The 19027-nt window shown below is 35.4% G+C and overlaps 1 protein-coding gene across 2 annotated transcripts in view; it reads right to left on the bottom strand.

Annotated features, from left to right (window-relative positions):
* Positions 1-138: 138 nt before the first annotated feature.
* The window catches only part of LOC148304949 (uncharacterized), a 40400-nt gene continuing 21511 nt past the window's right edge, over positions 139-19027 (bottom strand). The window contains exons 18-35 of one of the 2 annotated variants that reach the window (XM_088267495.1): positions 18401-18615; positions 17837-17916; positions 17160-17287; positions 15115-15361; positions 13271-13383; positions 12170-12287; positions 10703-10830; positions 10192-10623; positions 8041-9487; positions 6795-7954; positions 6051-6271; positions 4849-4944; positions 3986-4060; positions 3630-3781; positions 2908-2971; positions 2640-2693; positions 2319-2451; positions 139-785 (exon numbers count right to left, since the gene is read on the bottom strand). In XM_088267495.1, coding sequence (XP_088123621.1) covers positions 644-785; positions 2319-2451; positions 2640-2693; positions 2908-2971; positions 3630-3781; positions 3986-4060; positions 4849-4944; positions 6051-6271; positions 6795-7954; positions 8041-9487; positions 10192-10623; positions 10703-10830; positions 12170-12287; positions 13271-13383; positions 15115-15361; positions 17160-17287; positions 17837-17916; positions 18401-18615 — 5005 coding nt within the window. In that variant the 3' untranslated portion in view covers positions 139-643. The remainder of the gene's footprint in view (positions 786-2318; positions 2452-2639; positions 2694-2907; positions 2972-3629; positions 3782-3985; positions 4061-4848; positions 4945-6050; positions 6272-6794; positions 7955-8040; positions 9488-10191; positions 10624-10702; positions 10831-12169; positions 12288-13270; positions 13384-15114; positions 15362-17159; positions 17288-17836; positions 17917-18400; positions 18616-19027) is intronic. The other variant, XM_088267496.1, reaches the window with a different exon arrangement.

Below are 19027 nucleotides of genomic sequence, written 5' to 3'. Positions count from 1 at the left end.
TTTCAATTTCAGTTCATCTATAAATTATGTGTGATCAATTTACCTCGTTTACATCATGTCATCAAACTGACGTTCTTCTTTGTAATTTGCAAGATCCGCAAACAAAAACAGCGCCACGGATGATAAAAGTAAAACAAGTTTTATAAAAAAAGATCTTTATTATATTTATTAAATACGCAACTCATAACATGATAAAAACGTAGGACAAAAATAATATAAAATTAAAAATGTTTAATTTGGTAACAATTACATTTCTCAAGAATTTTTATCACTCAATTAACAAAAAACGATATCGGTTTTCCGAGTCAAATATCGATTTAAACAATATACAAAGTTGTCAGAATTTGACTTTAATTAAACAAGTTTGCAAAAAACATAACGAGGGTCTTGAAATAATTTAAAACAGGTTTATTTTGAACTCTTAGATTCATTGGACTGTCAACAGTGTGAAGCGTTATCTTTATTATACATTGTTAATGGAAAAATATCTTTTTTACTAAGAGTTAGGTCTAACAATTATTATTTAACATTATTATATTACAGTTGTTACTCTGGCAGGTAGTTCAATACGCACTGAATAATGGCACTTCCCTGAAGCGATGGAGTATTATTTCAAATAACTTTATGTACACTGGAGAAATGATTATTTTTTCTTAATGGTAAATTTTAAGGGTTCGATCATCCTATTGAATGTTGTTCTACGGCGGAATCTCTGCCGTGTAATATTGTCGGCACCCAATTCTTCTTGCGTCGACACCGGCGTGAGTAGATGTGACATTCGAGATCTGCAAAAATTTACATTTATTAATAATTTTTTGATAAAAATAAAGCTTGGATTGTTAACTTATCTATATGTTAATTGTTGGGTAATATATCCAAAGTTAAACAAGGTTTATTGGATTGAATTCCACACTTATTTATGTATATATTAATACGTGACGCGTTTCGTCTTATTAAGACATTATTAAACACTAGGATAATGTGGTAATATGAAGTGTTTGACAATGTCTTAAAAAGACAAAACGCGTGATAACGCGCATCAAACACTAGGATAATGTGGTAATATGGAGTGTTTGACAGTGACTTAATAAGACGAAACGCGTCACGTATTAACATATACATAAATAAATGTAGAATTCAATCCAATAAACCTTGTTTAATTTTGGATATATTACCCAACAATTCAATATGGAATTCTACCAACTGTCTGCAGTTACAATAAATAACTTATATGTAAGTAGAATTTTTAGAGGCGGCACTGTTGCCGCTTTTTATTTAAAATTTGGACGAGGAACAATTTACAAAACTGTAAAATAAGTTGTATTTTCATCTATAGTAAATTTGTACGGCATAACAAAAAAAAATATAAAGCTCGCTTTAGTTATACGATTCAGAACATTCATTAGTTCACCTTTATCTGTGCCCAAATGGTGCAAAAGGTCGTTGCATCAGATTGATATCAACAATATGGATAGCCGTTTTAAAAAAGTCATTTAATATTGAGTATCTTTCAGTAGACAATGTTATTTAGCAAAATGGAGTTCATACAAAAAAAAAACCTTTTCCTTAAATAGCGTTTAGAATGTTGTCAGCCTCTTTTCTTTCATGGCTAATATGTAATTGTTTTTGGAATTATTGTGAACAATAATATTGAAAAAAATTAATGACGGTGATCAGAAGTTAACATCAACTTGGCATATTGTTTAAGTTTTTAAAAAAAAATGCATTTAGCTTTATCATTTTACAAATTATGACCGCAATTCTAGAATTAGGTTCAATATTATTTTATATTATTTCGTTTGTAAATAAAAATAATACTTGAGACTGGCAGAAACATCTTTTCACTGGGTGACTGCCAAATAAATAATTTAAAAAAAAATAAATAATAATGTTAGTCAATGATAAGGAATCATTTACGTATTAATTTTGAATCAAACACAGATTTTTTGAGTCTACTTAGTTGTATTTTATTAACAAAAACACATCAAAATTATATTGTGACAATTGTTTCGCCTTGTTAAGGCATTATCAAACGAATGCACGAAACATTCGTTTGATAATGCCCTAACAAGGCGAAACAATTGTCACTATATATTTTTTATGTGTTTTTGTTAATTAAAGTACAACTTAGTAGACTCAAAAAATCTGTGTTTGATTTAAAATTAATACATAAATTTAAATGGAGTTCTACAAATTAAACGCCAAATCAATAAATAAGGAATCATGTTCGACTTAAAATTGAAATAAAATAACTGTTTGTATTTTTTTAAGGGTATTCCATGTGCTGATATAATAAAAATTATAAAAAAGGGTGTTACCTCCTAGCTTCCCTGACTGCCTGGGCGTGGTCATCGTTCTCTGGTGACATCATGTAGCCATGAATGGAAGCCGCCTTCTTTCCTCTCCGTGTAGGTTTGGCTGGAGATGGTTCACCTTTCTCTTCACCCACCTCTAAAATATTCAATTTGGGGTCATTTACACAGTTGAAAACTTGACAAAAAAAAATGTATTTAAAAACAATCTCAATTTGAAAAATGCTATTTTAAATGTACAATAAAGAATTTATCTTTAAAATTAATGTAAAAAAAAGGTCAGAAAATAAATAATCCGACAGGATGATAGTAAAACAAGTTTCTCACCGTCTTCTTCAATAACCAGCAGTTTTGATTGGTTTGCGTCACTCAGGTGGCTATCTGTAAATAGTAATTATTATAAAAATATGCAAAAAAAACAAAGTAAACAAAACAAGGTAAACCTTCAAATTAGTTTTTTTTTATAATTTAAAATTGATTTGGAGGCATGTGTAGAAAGCACTTGATACAAATTCTACAAAACAAATTATAATTGATAGTGAAATAAAAAATTAAAAAAACAAGCAAATAATGTGCAAATAAATAACATGATTACCTCTTAACAAGTTTGGCGTTCCTCTGTCTGAAGCGGTGTCACTTATGCTAGCGCCATCTTCATTCTAGAAAATATTTATTTATAAATATATATTTGAGTACAAATAATTTTTCATTATTATAATTGAGACATGAATTATGTATTTTTTTTTATAAATTCACACCAATCTTCATAATTAAGAGTAATATCTAAATATCATTTTCTGGCACAAACAATATGGAAAAATATTGAACTGATTTCTATGGTATAATTAAAATGTAACTTTGTTTTAAAATCACTTTAGTGACACACTTAAAATTTAACAGTTACATTTTAATTATAAAATGGAAAATCACAAAGTTAGTGCTTCAAATATAAATTATTGATTTCTATGGATTTATTATAATGTTAGCAGTAAAGTAATAAAATTAGACCTACAAGCAAAATCGTGGTGTCAGAATACACGTGTCACATTTGCAAAAAAAAATACATGGGAATATAACCTTCAAAATTAAAAGTCAGAATACAGTATTGTTCCATATTCCCATACATTATTTTCGCAAATTGTAATACATACTTGTACATATTCTGACACTGCAAAACGCTGATGTATGAAAATTAGTAAAAAAGTCATCACATTTTTTGTTGGTGATTATTTTCCTGGTCCATGGTTACTTGGGAATTACTTGGCCCATTAAGACAAGACTGCTAAAAAGTGGTCACAAAAAAAGCTATCACGGAACCTTGGAATCAGTGGAAGGCCTCCTTCTCCTTCTCGGCGTGCTGAGAGCTTCCACAGCCTTGTTGAAGGACTTCCTTCGGGGCCGTCCTGCACTGTCCGTTATCGACTCGTCCAATACACTCATAGGAGTGCTGGGCTTCAGGGGGCTCGCAACTGAAATCATACTTCAAGATTACTATACATTTCTTTTGCATCAGCAGGAATTGAAGTCATAGCGGTTTGTAACTGAGCATCTACCATAATGCTCCCGTGTCAGTCTGATAAATTAACAGATAAAATTTATTCAAATTAATTTAATGGCAAAAAGAGAAATTTTTGTATCAACGAGATAACTTAATAACAATAACACAAACGTACCAATATCTGTAGAAGATCTTCTCGTTCTTCGGATTTCTCTGAGTGGAATTTCTGAGGAAGCCCGTTTTCCTCTCGCTGTAAATGATTAACTTTATTGATGAGATTCATGAGACATTTTTGCCCTGAAAGATATCTGGAGTCCAAGCTATGAGAAAAACAATCACCACCATTTTCCATATTTTCTCGTTTATTCCAGTGTCTATCGTTTACTCCATAATAATACAATAATTAACAATACTTTTAACAATCACAATGCACGGAATAGAAGTTACTAGACATGGAAACATTATAAAAGCTTCAATAGAAGGTAAAACTCTGATATTATCAACACATTTTATAAAGGTAACTTTGGATTTTTATTGATACACTAGATGTGCATAACTAATCCTTATCTGCACCCAAAGCATCATGGGCATGGGCACCATATTGAGGTAGTTTTGTAATCTTAGTTGTTTCATACACGAAGGCAAGGTGATCAATCCTGTCCATCGTATCCCAAGGTTAATATTGAATAGATATTAGAGGGAAAAATAATTATTTATTTTGACCCCCCAGGAAATCAAACCCGAGGTCAACAGAATGGTAGCTAAAAATGCTAACTATGTACCACACTAAGGAGATGGGCAAAGATTAAGACTAATCAACAGTTGATGGGAAAAGTATGTTGTTTATTAAATTACTATAAGATTTGAAAATATATTTAAACCGACAAGGGTAGATACCATCTGTATAAAATGTGTCAATATGCCTTAATTATTATTTATTGTAAGTGAAAAAGAAGAACCGTGCGAAAGGACCATAGACTAGATAAAATGGGTGAATTGCGTTATTGAGTTTGGAAAGGGTTAAGGAAAGTAGCAAACCTTTTACAGATTGTGGAAAGTCCAAAGCGACAGAAGAAGCCATACTGGATACAGATGCAGTTTCCAAGTTATGGATTTCCTCCATATCGGGCTCACCTGCGTTAGTGGAGACAACAATACGTGCAGTGTTAGGACATTAAGCTGTGTCGAGTGTTATGCAAACAAACATATGTTAATCTCCAAATATAAACAATGCTATCACATAAATAACAATTTCAAACATTTTCATGACTAAAAAGTATAAATGAAATCTCACAATTCAGTTCAATACTTTGTCAAAATGTACAAACAACACGTGTCGTAGTAACAAGAAAAAAGGTCACAAAAATCAAGTTATTATGTATTACGTTTAACAGATGGCATTGCCATAGGGGTTAAAAAAAGCTCTTTTAACTTGTCGCTGGTATAAAAAAACACATGTATATTTGAATGCAATCTTGTGCCAAAATTTCAAAGAAATCGGTGAACAACTTTAGAACATTCAAGATTTTGAGACAAGCATTTATATTTTTATTTATCCTGTTTTGAATTAAAATTTAAATTCAAATAACAAAGAACAAATTATTACAGGGTTCGAAATAGGTAAATCCAAATAGCGCCATAATAGAAAAAATTATAACAGAAATGAATTGAGTATGGCACATAACAATTTTCATTACATTTATTTTTTTGTGTATTGTTAACCTTTCCCTCCCGGTGATATGTATTTACTACAAGTCGACTTTAAAAATGAGAATATCAATATAAAATATAATAGATACGGGTTCAGAATTATTGTATTCCTCCACAATATAATTATGTGTTACTTTTAGTATTATAATACATACAAAGTTATTCATTTGCAGCAACGGAAATTAATAATTTGGAAAAATCGGGGATAAAATCACCAATACACAAACGTTTCTCAGTGTGTGCGTGCGTGCCGTACTTTGAGTATACGAACATGTCGTAGCGTGTTTAGTAGCGCAGTTGCGCGCAGGTCGTCATCAGATTTTCTCGTTTACAAAATTGTTACATTTCAACTTCAACTATGGTCAATAAAAGCAACATTTAGGATTATGTATTCACATTTTTTCCATTTTAAATCACATTTTCATGTGGTGTACAAAATACATATCACCTTTGAACGCGGAAGTTTTTTAGCACTGTACGGGAAAAGTAAATGCTCTATGACTTACTAATGAGATGAAATAATAATATACCTTTGAAATCTTCTTTGTCCAAAAGTTGTATGGGGTCAATAGTCTCCTCGGTGAGATTTTTCCTAAGAGTTTGATCGTTTTGACCGGCGGCTTCCGATTCAGATTCGGAGTCTTCGTATATAGTTCCTTCGCTGCTCTGCACACTGCTCCTGCGCTGTTTGCTCCTTGCCGATTTGGATTCCATTGATTTCTCAAGCATCGATCGCTGGTGCCGTGTAAGTCTACAAAACAAAAGTGGTGGTTTTGCACTGAACAGCTCTAGATACAAGTTTGGAGCTATAATAAAACTTAATCAACTATCATACTCAAAGTATGCCTATAATGATTGTACAACAGCTCATTGAAAAAATACTATTTTTTAAAAGGTCATATTTGGAAAATAAAAATAATTTAATCCTTTATACTGCAATTTTGTTTGTGTACCTGAATTTTTAAATATTGTACATACATAAATAATGCATTAACAACATGTCATTTGTTTTGCATTATGAGCTAAGCAAGGCTATCATAACATTTGTTAATAAGAAACTTTTGTTGAAAGTTATAAGAAAGGCAATCATAGCTCTTGTTAATCACTGGCTTTTGTTGACAGTTATAATAATTGACTTTTGTTGGCAATTTGAATTTGTTAAATTGAAGGTTGGCGTTGAATCGTTGACGCACATTTGTTGTTGATTAACAGGGTTGGTTAATAATAAGTGACCTGTTGACAGTTATGTGGATATGTTTGCGCAAGAATATTACCTTCTGCTTGCGGAGTATTCAGTAATAGAGTCCCGTTTGGAGGTGTCAGACTTGTCGAGGTGGGACTTCTCGCTCTCCACGTGTGATAGCTCAGGAATAATGGAGAGATTGGGTTTGGCAAACGTGAGAATAGATCGCCGGGATTTGCGCGAGGGAGGAGCCGCCGCATTGTCTTCCGGCAGATCGGAGCAAAATGAAGTGTCAAGTTTTGACTCGCTCCTTCGAGACCGCCTGGAACTCGCGTTTGAAACTATACTTGCGTTCTCGCAGTCGTCTATACTGTCGCCAGTCTTCTTTTTCTCGGATCTTCTTTTGGAAGCGCTTCGTGTGGACATGGCCACGCTCGTGTCCAAGTCTTCGGTGACGGATCCGGAGGGAGAGTTTTCGTCGATAACCAAACTCTTCCAAGAGCTGACCGATGATCTCCTTTGTGCATTTTTTTTTGGCGTGCTTTCAGAAGGCTTTATATGTACCGTTTTCTCTTGAACGGTCGGTTCAACGCTCTCGGTTACAACTTCCAAAACTATACTATCATCATTTCTCTTGATTTTAGCTTCACCTTCTTTGACGGCTTCTTTTACTGGACTTGGTAGGTGCGATTCAGAATTGGTTTTTTCGCTTTTTGTATTATTTTTAGTGTCATTAATTTCAGTGTTGTTGTTGATTATTTTTGTTACTTTTTCGTGACAGTTGTCGCTTTCATCGTCGGAATATTTCAATGAAACGGCAGCTTCATCTCTCAAGGAATTATCTTCCGTCATCAATGACATGTTGTTGAGTTCTTCTTGCGTGAGTGTTTTGCGCGTATCATCAACTGGGGCTATATCTATATCTAACGGATCGCATAACTGTATATCTTCTCCATCCTCTAAATTATTTTTAGATTTCATTTGTTCTTCCACAACTGGACAAGCAGCCAAATTGAAATGAGATACCGATTGGACTTCTTGTATCGCAATATTTTCTTCCGCAATTTTAGTAGATTCCGGTTCCTCGTTAGTAGGAGGGATATTTTCATTATCTTCGGGTGACCTTACAACATCCGGAGTTGCGGACCTTTGCTCGATAATATTCTCATTAGAAGGTATATTTTCTAATCGATCAGTTTTACTTTGGCTATCATCACTCGATGCTATACTAATCACTTCAGAATTACTTTCCTAAAAAAAAAAAAAATCAGTTCATATTCAGGTACATATACCGGGTAAAACAAGAAGCCTTAGATCATAATTTGAAAATTACTTACTAAATATGCTTTATTGGCGGGATCTTCGGAACTTTCTTCAACATATATATCATCTTTCGATGTTGTGGAACTACTGGCATCATCGCTGCTGTCTTCATCGGAATTACCCTCATCATCGCTAGCTTCAGAGTCTGCGTCGGAAGAACTGGCTTTGTGTCCGTCGTTACTTTCCATTTCTTGCAGATTAGCATCATCACATCCAGCACTTTGAGATTGGCTTTCATCTTCCGAAAATTCTTTTTGAGAACCGTCCTCGACATTTTCTTCTTCAGAATTGGATCCAGAAGCACTAGCGGGAGTATGTTCGACATTTTCAACTTCGGCATCATCTTCCTCTCTGGCTGGAGACTCTTTACAATCATCATCCGCTATACTTGGGTGTTCTTCATCATCACTATGGTCAGAGTGTAGAAGGGATCCTTCCGCAGTTTGACTCTCGCTGGGCATCTGAATCAACTCTTTTTCAGAATCATTTTTATCACATTCCGTATCGATGACTAAATTGGCGGAATTTGATCCGTCGCTGTTGGACATGTCCGATGTAGCATCGACTGATCGTCCCACCTTGACGGCGTCTTCTGTTGATGAAGAATCTTCTCGAGCAACATTTGGCAATTCGTCACCTCGTGTGTCCAAATCATTATTATCTAGATGGAAATCTGTACCAGAAGTGTCCAGTTTGTTTTCCTTCAATTCGGTAATTCCATCATTTGAAATGTCCCTTTCTATAGGCAATTGAGGATCATTTTTGATACTAGATGAATCTGCGAACACTTTGAAAGTGCTCGAATTATTTTCAGATTCCTTTACAATACCGGATATGAAACTTGTAGCGTTCCTGTATATGGAATTGTCGGGGTTTTTGTTCAAATATGAAACGTCCGATTCTGCATCCGACACGTCGCTGGCTAGAAGGCTGTCATTTTGGGAGTTCCATAAGTCTGTTATTTTATCAGTCATGCTAGTGTTGTAAATACCTCTCGAACTATTGCTGGCGCTCGAGATATCTTTGAAGAAATAGGACCTGTCCGTAGAATAGTTGACATTGGTGACTGTTCTGGTAGATGTTGAGAAGGGTTCTCGAGATGACATGATGCGCTCTTCGATTACCTCCGATGCGCTGACGAGCTCATACGACGGTATAATTAATTCCTCGGAGTTGGAGGGCGCAGCTGCCGACAGTTCTGAATCTCTCCCACTGACAGAAGAATTTTGTTCAGTTCCTTTTGAGGAATCTTCATTTTCCACTTCCATGACCACGGGAATGTTGATGGATTCTTCTTTATTGATAGAAGATAATTCTTTGTCTAAGCCTACTGACAAGGCATTCGCTACGATAACTTGCCTCGCTAATGATTTCCTCACTCTACTTTGACTAGCGGTAAGTTTGGCTGGAGATCGTCTTATATTTAATGGCGTCACGGGTTCTGGAGTAATAGTTCTATTTCTGCAAAGGAAATATTTTTCATAATGAGCAATTATAGTAGAAATAAATCGTTCTAATATATCGGTGATGAATATTACACATACAGGCAGTTCTCTCTAAATGACTGTCTCATTTAATAATCACTCACAATTACAAACATCCACATTTCATCTTCTTAGCAAATAAAATTATTTATAAAAAACAACACAATTGGACTTATCCAAGTCTGTTCTCACTACACCAAAATTGTAAGAACGTGTAGTGTGACATCACTATGTGAAATCCGATCTATTGTTCTAATATTATACTGTTTCTATAGTATAATACATATAAGGAGTATTTTGGCTCTGTTCTAAGTATTCCGTACTTCCCAGTACTGAGTGGGTACTGAGAAGTGTTTGGAGTTTTACCACATGCAATGTCACAAACATTGTAAAATACAGTACATATTTCAATAAGTAAATTTCGGAGATGAAAATGATGAATAAAACTATACATTTAAAAAATCCCTTTACACGCAGAGTATGTAATTCCTGAGATTGATATTATTATAATGTACAGTGACCTCCTTCTATAAGATTCTCTAGTCTGTCAATGTGTGCTATTTCTATGTATGCGGGCATCGCCAAGGAAACATTGATCCAGATGTGTGGCAAAGCAAAGGCAAAGGTGCCCGGGTCAAATAAATTTTCAATGGAAGACAAGTTAATAACGATGAAATTTACCTCAGACTTCGTCTGCTCGAAGGAGACTGCACCGTACTGGCTATACTCTTGTCGGGAGTGTTTCTCAGACTCCTTCTCGGCTGCGGTCCCTTGACAGACTTATTAACGGTGGTCACAGAGTCATCTAGCATGTCTTCATCATCTCTGTCCGCAGAACTGTTATGAATCACACTCTCGCACATGGTTTCTGCACACCGCGTGTAGTTGTCCATGTCATCCGTGTTCAGCGTCACATCTTCAGGTACGCTGCGATTGCTTTCCAATTCAGCTACCAATTTGTTTTCCGTCTCAAAATCTTCTAACTTATCCAATGCGTAATCAGAGATGGCGTGTTGAGATGTGCTTCTTCGTTTCACTGGCGTAAAGCAAGGGTCCTCGTTAACTGAACTGTTCAAACTTCCGACGGATGAATTTGTGGCGGAAATTAATTTTCTAAAAGTAAAAATATTCAATTAAATATGCGTTAATTGCAGGATTATACGATTCGTTAATAATAAAAAAAGCAAATCACCTTCCTCTTGGTGGAGTACGTTTAACGGGAGTAGAAATTGTTGCGGTTAAGGACATCTCCAGATCGAATTCATTGCTGGAGTGTATTCCTTTACGTGAAAATACTTGGCGATGACTTGAAGTAGGAAACTAAAAAATAAAACATTAAGAAAGCGTTGTCTGGCGGTTTTTTCATCAACTATACTAATTTCGTTAAGTACGAGTATACTAATTAGGATCGTATACTAAACACAAGTAACTACAAATACGATTCTGATCAGTGTGTTTTGACGCTCGCGTTCTACCAAAAGTGAGCAGATAGAACGCTTTTAAGCGTCTCCCGCTCTCTACTAACAGTATGTAAAGGACGCCTTTATTTTAATATAATAAAAGCTTCTTGATTTGAATTTTGACATAATTAATGCAATCGTTACACCGTTTACATAAGTCTGTTGTAAAACGTATGGCGCTCATGGGATTTATGAGCAACCTCAATTTATCAAGAGAGTATATACTTAAGTTGTAATAATTTTAGGTATAGAACTTGGCATATAATGCATAAAATCGACATCTGTCTAGATAATCATCAAAAAATATCATTTTCAAATCTAAAGCCAAATGGTGAAATTGGGCCATTGTAATTTCGGTGGGCTGTTCAATTTTGACTTAATGAGTTCTTATAGTATACAGAAATAATTATTAAAGTAAAAATATATTAAATAGCAAACTGACATTGTATGTCTATTTGAATGAACTTGTGATTTAATTAACATAAAATTATCACTGTATTATGGTTTTAAATGAAACTACTTGTTTCAGAGGAAAAGTCCTCCCATTTTCGAATCTCGTATATTTCGGAATATAGGAGATTGGATGGGGATCAGGGCCGTCGAGGCGCTGTTTAGATCTGCCCAAGACGGGGACAATAACTCTCAAGTGATAGTTGACGTCAGGGGGACATGACATGACACAAACCGAAGATTTGTGTCATGTCATGTCCCCCCATTAACAAGTGATTTAAAACGTAAAAAGTTTTAAATCAGCGACTAGACATGGATAGAGGAAGATTCTTTGGACACGTTGCGCGTGGCAACGAGGATAGCCTGGAACGAGTAGTTGTGATCGGTAGCCTGGAGAGAAAGAGAGGGAGAGGAAGATCCCCCACACGATGGACCGATCAAATTAAGGCAACAGCAGGCACCTCAGTGGTTGGAGCGCTACGTGCAGCGCAGTCAAGGGATAACTGGAGAAGAGTCATTGCTTCTGCAAGGGTCACAACCCTCAGCAATGAGGAATAAGACGGAGAAGAAGAAGATTGTTCTTTTGAAACTAGTAGTGTTAATTTAAAACCCTAATATAGTAATACTGTTAACTAAGCTAATTAAATGATAAGTAATTATGAAGTGTAAACAGGTAACTACTTTCAAAGAAATTATTCTCCAAAAAGTTTAAATTTTTACAATAATCATATTTATTTCAAATTCCTTACCCGACTTTGATCATATATATCTGGTGAAATTTCATCAAAATTATCATTCAATTCCGGGCTCTCTCTGGGTGAAGGTGAAGGTGTGTTGCCTACAGAAGGAATATTGAATCTAATTGACCTGGAAAATATTTTTAAATGAAATCATCATGAATAGAATTTGAATTGTGTTTTGAATATTGAAAGCATTAACTTTGTGGATCATATTGATATATTATTTCGAGAAATAAAAATACTTTGTGTTTTGATCCACTCACATTTTTATTAACCAAGTAGTTTCGGCAACAACCTGTTGCCCTCTTCAGGGTTTAATTTATGACTTTGAATTTGAATTGTTTGAGAATTTGAATTGTTTAGGAAGGTATATAAGGTATGCAGTGGCGTGCACAGAGAATTAATAAGGGTAGGCAGTAGAGGTAAGTAGTAAGGTAAGCAAGCTTCTTCTTCTTCTTCTAACCCTTATCCGCACCCAATGGTGCACAGGGCACTGAATCGCATTTACGCAGTGTTATCTTGATCATTAACACATGAAGGAAAGGTGATCAGGCCTCCGCTTCAGGCACCAGTCCAGGGTAATATTGAATAAATATTAGAGTTAAAAATCACTTAAATTTATTTGACCCCCCTTGGAATCAAACCCAGGACCTCCAGTGCGGTAGCCAAGCGTGCTGACCATTACACTATGGAAGCGAGCTAAGGTAATCTAGGTACTAGTTACTAGGGTGGGCAGTAGATGTAGGTAGCAAGGTAAGCTGGTAGGTACTACTTAGTAAGGTAGGGTAGGTACTGGTTGCATTTTTATATGTCACGCGGGTAAGTTAGGAGGGCACTGCTTTTTTGCCTATATGGAAAGTACGCCCTTGAAGGTATGAGAGGTTTGAAGTAAGAAAGATTTAATATATTATTAGATTAAAACCAATATTTTTAGCTTTTCCACTTTATTTTTATTTGACCAGCGACCGGGTTTCGTCGTTACCGTCATCATCAGACTGGTCTTAAAATCAAAGTTTAAAAAAATATTGGTTTTAATCTAATAATATATTAAAAATGCAATTCCATCACGAAGTGTCAGTGGATAACATAAATCTATTAAGAAAGATTTACCTAGAAAGATTGTCAGACTGTGTGTGCTGGCTTGTAGTTTCCAGTTCATCATCGGTCTCCGCAAAATGTCTCTCATCGATGGAGCTGTTGCCGGCATCCAGGATTCTTCGCACCTGTCACAATTGAATTAAAGATTTCAATATAATATTTACATTTTTTCGTTTGTTTTTTTATTGTTTGGTTAAGGAAATAAATAGAAAAAGATACTTAAATATTAACTAGTGAGAAGTAGATGCCAATAGATAAACATTGATTCTTTGGAAATAGCTGACTATGTGGAAGTTCGAATGCATTGACCCTAGATTACTGAACTATCCTATAAGTGACTTTGTTACTAAATATTCACAAAAAATATGATACAGATATAAAACGGGAATAAACAAGATATTTAAAAACAGTTATTTTCATCAGTTATAGCAAATAAAAACCTATCAGCGGAGGCTAAACTGGCAGTGCACAACGGATTCCTGGTTCCAACTCTAATGTATGGAAGTGAAACATGGAGTTGGCAAAAGAAGGATGAAAGTAGACTGAATGCAGTCGAAATGCGATCTCTCAGAAGAATGTGCGACAAAACGATGTATGATAGATGTGCGAATAGTGAAATAAGGAAGGAATGCAAAGCTGAGATAAGCATTATCGATAAAATTAAGAAAGGTGTGTTGAGATGGTTTGGACATGTAGAACGAATGAGTGAGGAAAGAACGATAAAACAAATTTATGTAAAACGAATGTTAGTGGGAAAATAAGCGGAGGAAGACCGAGAAAAACATGGCACGATCAGGTATGCCAAATACTTGAAAGTGGTCAGGTTAGGAGTCGGCAATCGACAATCGGCGGGCATGTATGAGGAGATGCATGAACGTGGAAGAGGCGAAGAATGTTTGCAAGGACAGAGTGGTGTGGCGCTCTATTCTCTCTGCCTGCCCCTGCGGGGAAGCGGCGTGATGGTTAGTTAGTTATTTTTATAGAAATAATAGTAACATTCTTTGGGTTTAAGAAATGACGTAATAATGTAAAAAATTAAGGTACATTAGGAAGGTACTGCGAAGCAGGGGGCGTGAGAATGACGCGAACATTGTTTTTTCCCGGAATCGTCATTTTGCGGTCGTAATCTTTACGATAGTTTTGTATTCTATGGCAAACAATGCTCTTCTGCTTGGTGTAGGCCTTGTGGCCTGTTTTTAAGAGGGATTAGCCTGCGATGTTGATTCCCAGCTGTCAATCCATCTATTTGGTGGTCCGCCCGGAAGAAGTCTACCTTGCAGTTTGGAAGATATCATTTTCTTCACATGCGGATACCATTGTCTCCTTCGTTGCCTTACCCACCTAACGACATTTTCAATCTCGCATATTTCACTTATTCCGGTGTTCCTTATTCTATCTCGTAGACTTTTGCCAGATATGCTCCTTAGAGTCTTCATTTCTGACACTCTTAGAGCGTTTTTTTGTTACTGCGGTGTCTGCTCTGTATTCGAAATAATGTTCTAAATAATATTAATATTATTTATTATATCAGCCACTGTATTATTCACCCTATCGATGATATGGCACCACAAAAAGCCATACGTACTGACACTCTTAGCACGTATTTTGTTACTGCGGTGTTCGCTATGCATTTGATTCCATATGGTGTGATGGGTCGCACACAGAATGTTTTATATATTTTAATTTCGCTGCCGATCTTCATATTAGGGTTTTTTCCATATAGAATTTTTCAGGCATCCTGAGATGGCTGCAGCCTTGTTTACTTGCCCATCACTTCACATCGCAGATCCGTTTGACCACACAGGTCCACACCCTTCAAATAAGTAATGATAACACGAATATGAGATCGGCCCCACCTTGAGGATGCTTTGCGGGGTGGCCTCCCGGAGCGAGGCCCTCTCGGCGGAGCAGCGGGAGACGGGGCGCGAGGCGCGGCGGTCCACCAGCGGCGTGTGCAAGATGCTGGCCACCTCCTGCAGCAGGCGCGGATCCAGCGGCGGCCCGGCCGTAGCCTGCGCATCCTCCGCCACCTGCAAGCACGGGCGCTTGGCCGGCGTCGCACCCGCCTCGGGCGTCGTGTTCATCTTCTCCACGGGATCCAACCTGGACGTGAAAATATTCATCAGGAACCCAAAAAAAAAGGTTGTTCATAAGATATATATACGCAACTCCAGTGCAAATAAGAGGTGTTCAAGTTAATACACTTCGGACGGAAAAGGTATTTCTACCCTTTCGGTCAATTGATGTTTAACCTTTCCGGGAGTATGGACGTAAATGAACGTCAGTGCGAATTTTCCTTAAAGGAGTATCGACATTAATGAATGTCGAAGTTCGTCTGTCAGTTAGTATGATGTAACTTGTATAGCAATGATATCTGTGGATATTTGTGTGTAATTTTGTCATAATTGAAAAATATTTCAAAAAGTTATTTTTTTTTTAAAAATGTTTTTATCATAATTTCTATCTATATAATACATCGATTTAATAAAGAAAAGAAAAATTTTCATGTAAAAAGAACCCACTCCCCAGAGAAAGTCAAACTTCAATTTTTGTACTCCCGGAAAGGTTTAGGACGGGAATGGTATTTTTACCTTCTGTGCCAGCTTCATTTCAAAGGCAGAAAAGAAGGAATTATACTACATATTGTGATTTCATAGGAATATTATGTATCAATCTCTTTGTTCAGGTCTTAACTATATGTACATAATTATCAAATCCCATCGCCAGTGGTCCGCAGGTGTAAAAAATACCCGTCAGAAATGTGTTAAACAAGCCAATGCGAATGTGAGTCTAGGATTTCCTAGCCATTAGTGCTATTCCTTCTTTGTTTCCTTTCCCATTTAGCATCAATGTCTTTCACTCTGAGCTCCTTCACTTATATCATCTGCATTCCTTTAAATACATTCCACTTTTATCAGATTTATAGCACGGAATTGATTATGCTACTCTTATATAATTAACCATTAACTTAATAATGAATTGATACAATTCGGTGCCCGATGAATGATTTGAATTCCAATAGAGGTCAAAGAGAAGGATGTGGATTAAGGTCAAAATATATATTTTTTCCGCAGCTGACAATCCACCAGCAGTTCTCATCTGAACAATGAGACGCGGCTTGAGTTGAGAGGTAGCTAAGGGGCTGTTAGCTGACAAAAAAACCCACAGCCAGTGTTTGTGACTATCATACGCTTTACATGGAGAGCAGACATTTTCCAATAAAGAAACTCCCCATGGAAAAATATAGAATTTACATTTGAAATAGAAAAAATCTGAGTTAACCCTTTGCTTACAGCGCTAAAAACTTCCGCGTACACCGGTGATACGTATTTTGTACACCATATGAAAATGTCGTTTAAAAAAGGGATAAACGTGAATATTCCTAAATGTTGCTTTTATTGACTATAGTTGAAGTTGAAATGTAACAATTTTGTAATGTTAGCTCTGATAATTACCTAAAAACGAGAAAAAAAGACATCATAAGTGACTGTAATAACTGGCGTAGTGACACGACCGTTACTTAAGACAATCTGCGCACTACTGGACTGGCGGGGTAAACACGTTACGACATGCGACATGCACGTATACTTACAAAGTACGCCACACACAGAAACGTTTGTGTATTGGTGATTTTATTCCCGGTTTTTTAACAAATTATTTATTTCCGTCACTACAAATGAATAACTTTATACATATATAATACTTTCATGTAATACATAATTATATTACGGAGGAATACAAAAATTTTGAGCCCGTATCTATTATATTTTATATTATTATTATTTTTTGTTATTATATTTTATTATTATATTTTACATATCACCGGAAGGGGAAGGTTAAACAAAATACCTTTGTACAATTTTGCCTTGATATGATTTATAAGAATTATTGGTTGGCAAACCTCGAATGGTGTCGTGACATTTTTGGAGTGCAAATGAATGGAGTGTCTTCAACTTGGAGAGCTCTCTTCAGCCCCCGTGCTACTGTAGGCTTATCCATCCATGTCTCGTTTGCCTTGTTTATACTTGCCTGAAAGAATTAAAAAAGGGGTAAAGTAAAGGAACAAGGAAAATAAATAAATCAAAGGATTTCAAATATTTTAACCCTAGATTACGCGACATTTGTAAAATTTAAGATGGACATCCGATTTGTGGGGAGCACCGAAGCAACACATGTAAAGAATGTAGTGACAACTAGAATATGTCCTAATATTTTACATTTGTATTTTATATAGTCCTCAAAAAAATGTTGCCTTTATTTTTTAAATATATTTAGTAAACATTTATGGTAAAATTTGAGTTTTTATTATCATCGTACATTTTACGATAGTTCACATTAACTAATTTAACTAACTAACCATCACGCCGCTTCTCCGCAGGGGTAGGCAGAGAAAATAGAATGCCATATCACTCTGTCTTTGCAAACATTGTTTGCCTCTTTCACGTTCATGCACCTCCTCATACATACCCGCCAATTATTTCGACTCCTAACCTGATTGCTTTTCAAATTAAGGTATATTGAAACAAGTCTCATAGTCTAAAAGTTTAAAAGTATATACTGAAAGTAAAAATTTCAAACCTGAATGATTGAAGATTTATATGCTGCCGGTTTGGGAATACTAGCTTGGAGATTCACTGTCATAGGAGTTGGCATTAGCACTGTAACATACATACAAAAATAAATTATTTATTTTCCATATTATTAATTTTTAAACGTAATGTAAGCCTTATTTCACTAGCACACATTCTGCTTATTGTGATATTTTATGGAACTGTATGTATCAAGCCTAGCAAAATTTAATATTTTCTTATTGACTGCTGCTACATATTTAGTCACAAAATGCAATTTTTTTCAAAGGATTTAAATGTAGCTTACGCTAAGGTGTTGGAGTTTTGTGCCCAGGGAAAAAAATAAATGCAAAATATTTCATTTATTAGTTGCAATTAAAAGTACATATGATCTATAATCCAAATTATTATATAGTTTGAAAAATATTTAGAAAACCTGTTTTCTCAAATGTTTTTTTATACAAAACATAAAAAAAATTAATAAGAAAATATTGGTTCAAAATAAAAAAAAATATACGTCAGCTACAGAAGATTTTAGAATCAGAATATGTATAAGGAAATCTTTTTTACAAACTTTTTCTTCCTGGAATGTTGGTGGTAGCCAGTTGAGCCAAACAACGGGTGATTTTGGGTAAAGTTTTGCAATACAGATCCACAAGCTCATTTCGGGTGTTGGTTTTGGGAACGTGATCATTCCTCATTGAGAAATCAACCGTCACGTCGTACGGCAGCTGTCCTTTGCTAGTTAAATTCTTCAAATCTTCATTAACCTGTTGAGCTTCAATATACCTGAAAACCAAAATATTATTTTCTAAAAAGCATGTCCGACTTTTATCTGCAACTAGAAATCCTAAAAATTATTAATACAAAAAGTCAGAGGCTGCAACATTAAAAAAAATAGAAATTCATAAAAATAAATCCATATTCAACAATATGAGAAGTCCCTATTGCCCAACTTCCCACTGATAAAAAAATAAAAATAAGAAACCGTTCCTACCCCGTCTTCAACCTTCAACACCTCAAAGACTCTCTAAAATTTAGACTTAGCTTCACATACCATGTAAAAATGACGCGCAATGCATTGAAAAATGTGTCAGAATAGATTTCAAGAAACAATATTTTTTACCAAGTGAAATTTAAATTGAAAATGGATAGATACTACCAATTAACCTGTTAACACATTGTAGTCGGGCGCTTCGAA

The sequence above is a fragment of the Brachycentrus maculatus genome, unplaced genomic scaffold, assembly GCF_059751285.1.
Source record: "Brachycentrus maculatus isolate JH-2025_06_01 unplaced genomic scaffold, ASM5975128v1 h1tg000297l, whole genome shotgun sequence".
NCBI classification, from domain to species: domain Eukaryota; kingdom Metazoa; phylum Arthropoda; class Insecta; order Trichoptera; family Brachycentridae; genus Brachycentrus; species Brachycentrus maculatus.
This window is presented reverse-complemented; position numbering and strand designations above follow the sequence as displayed.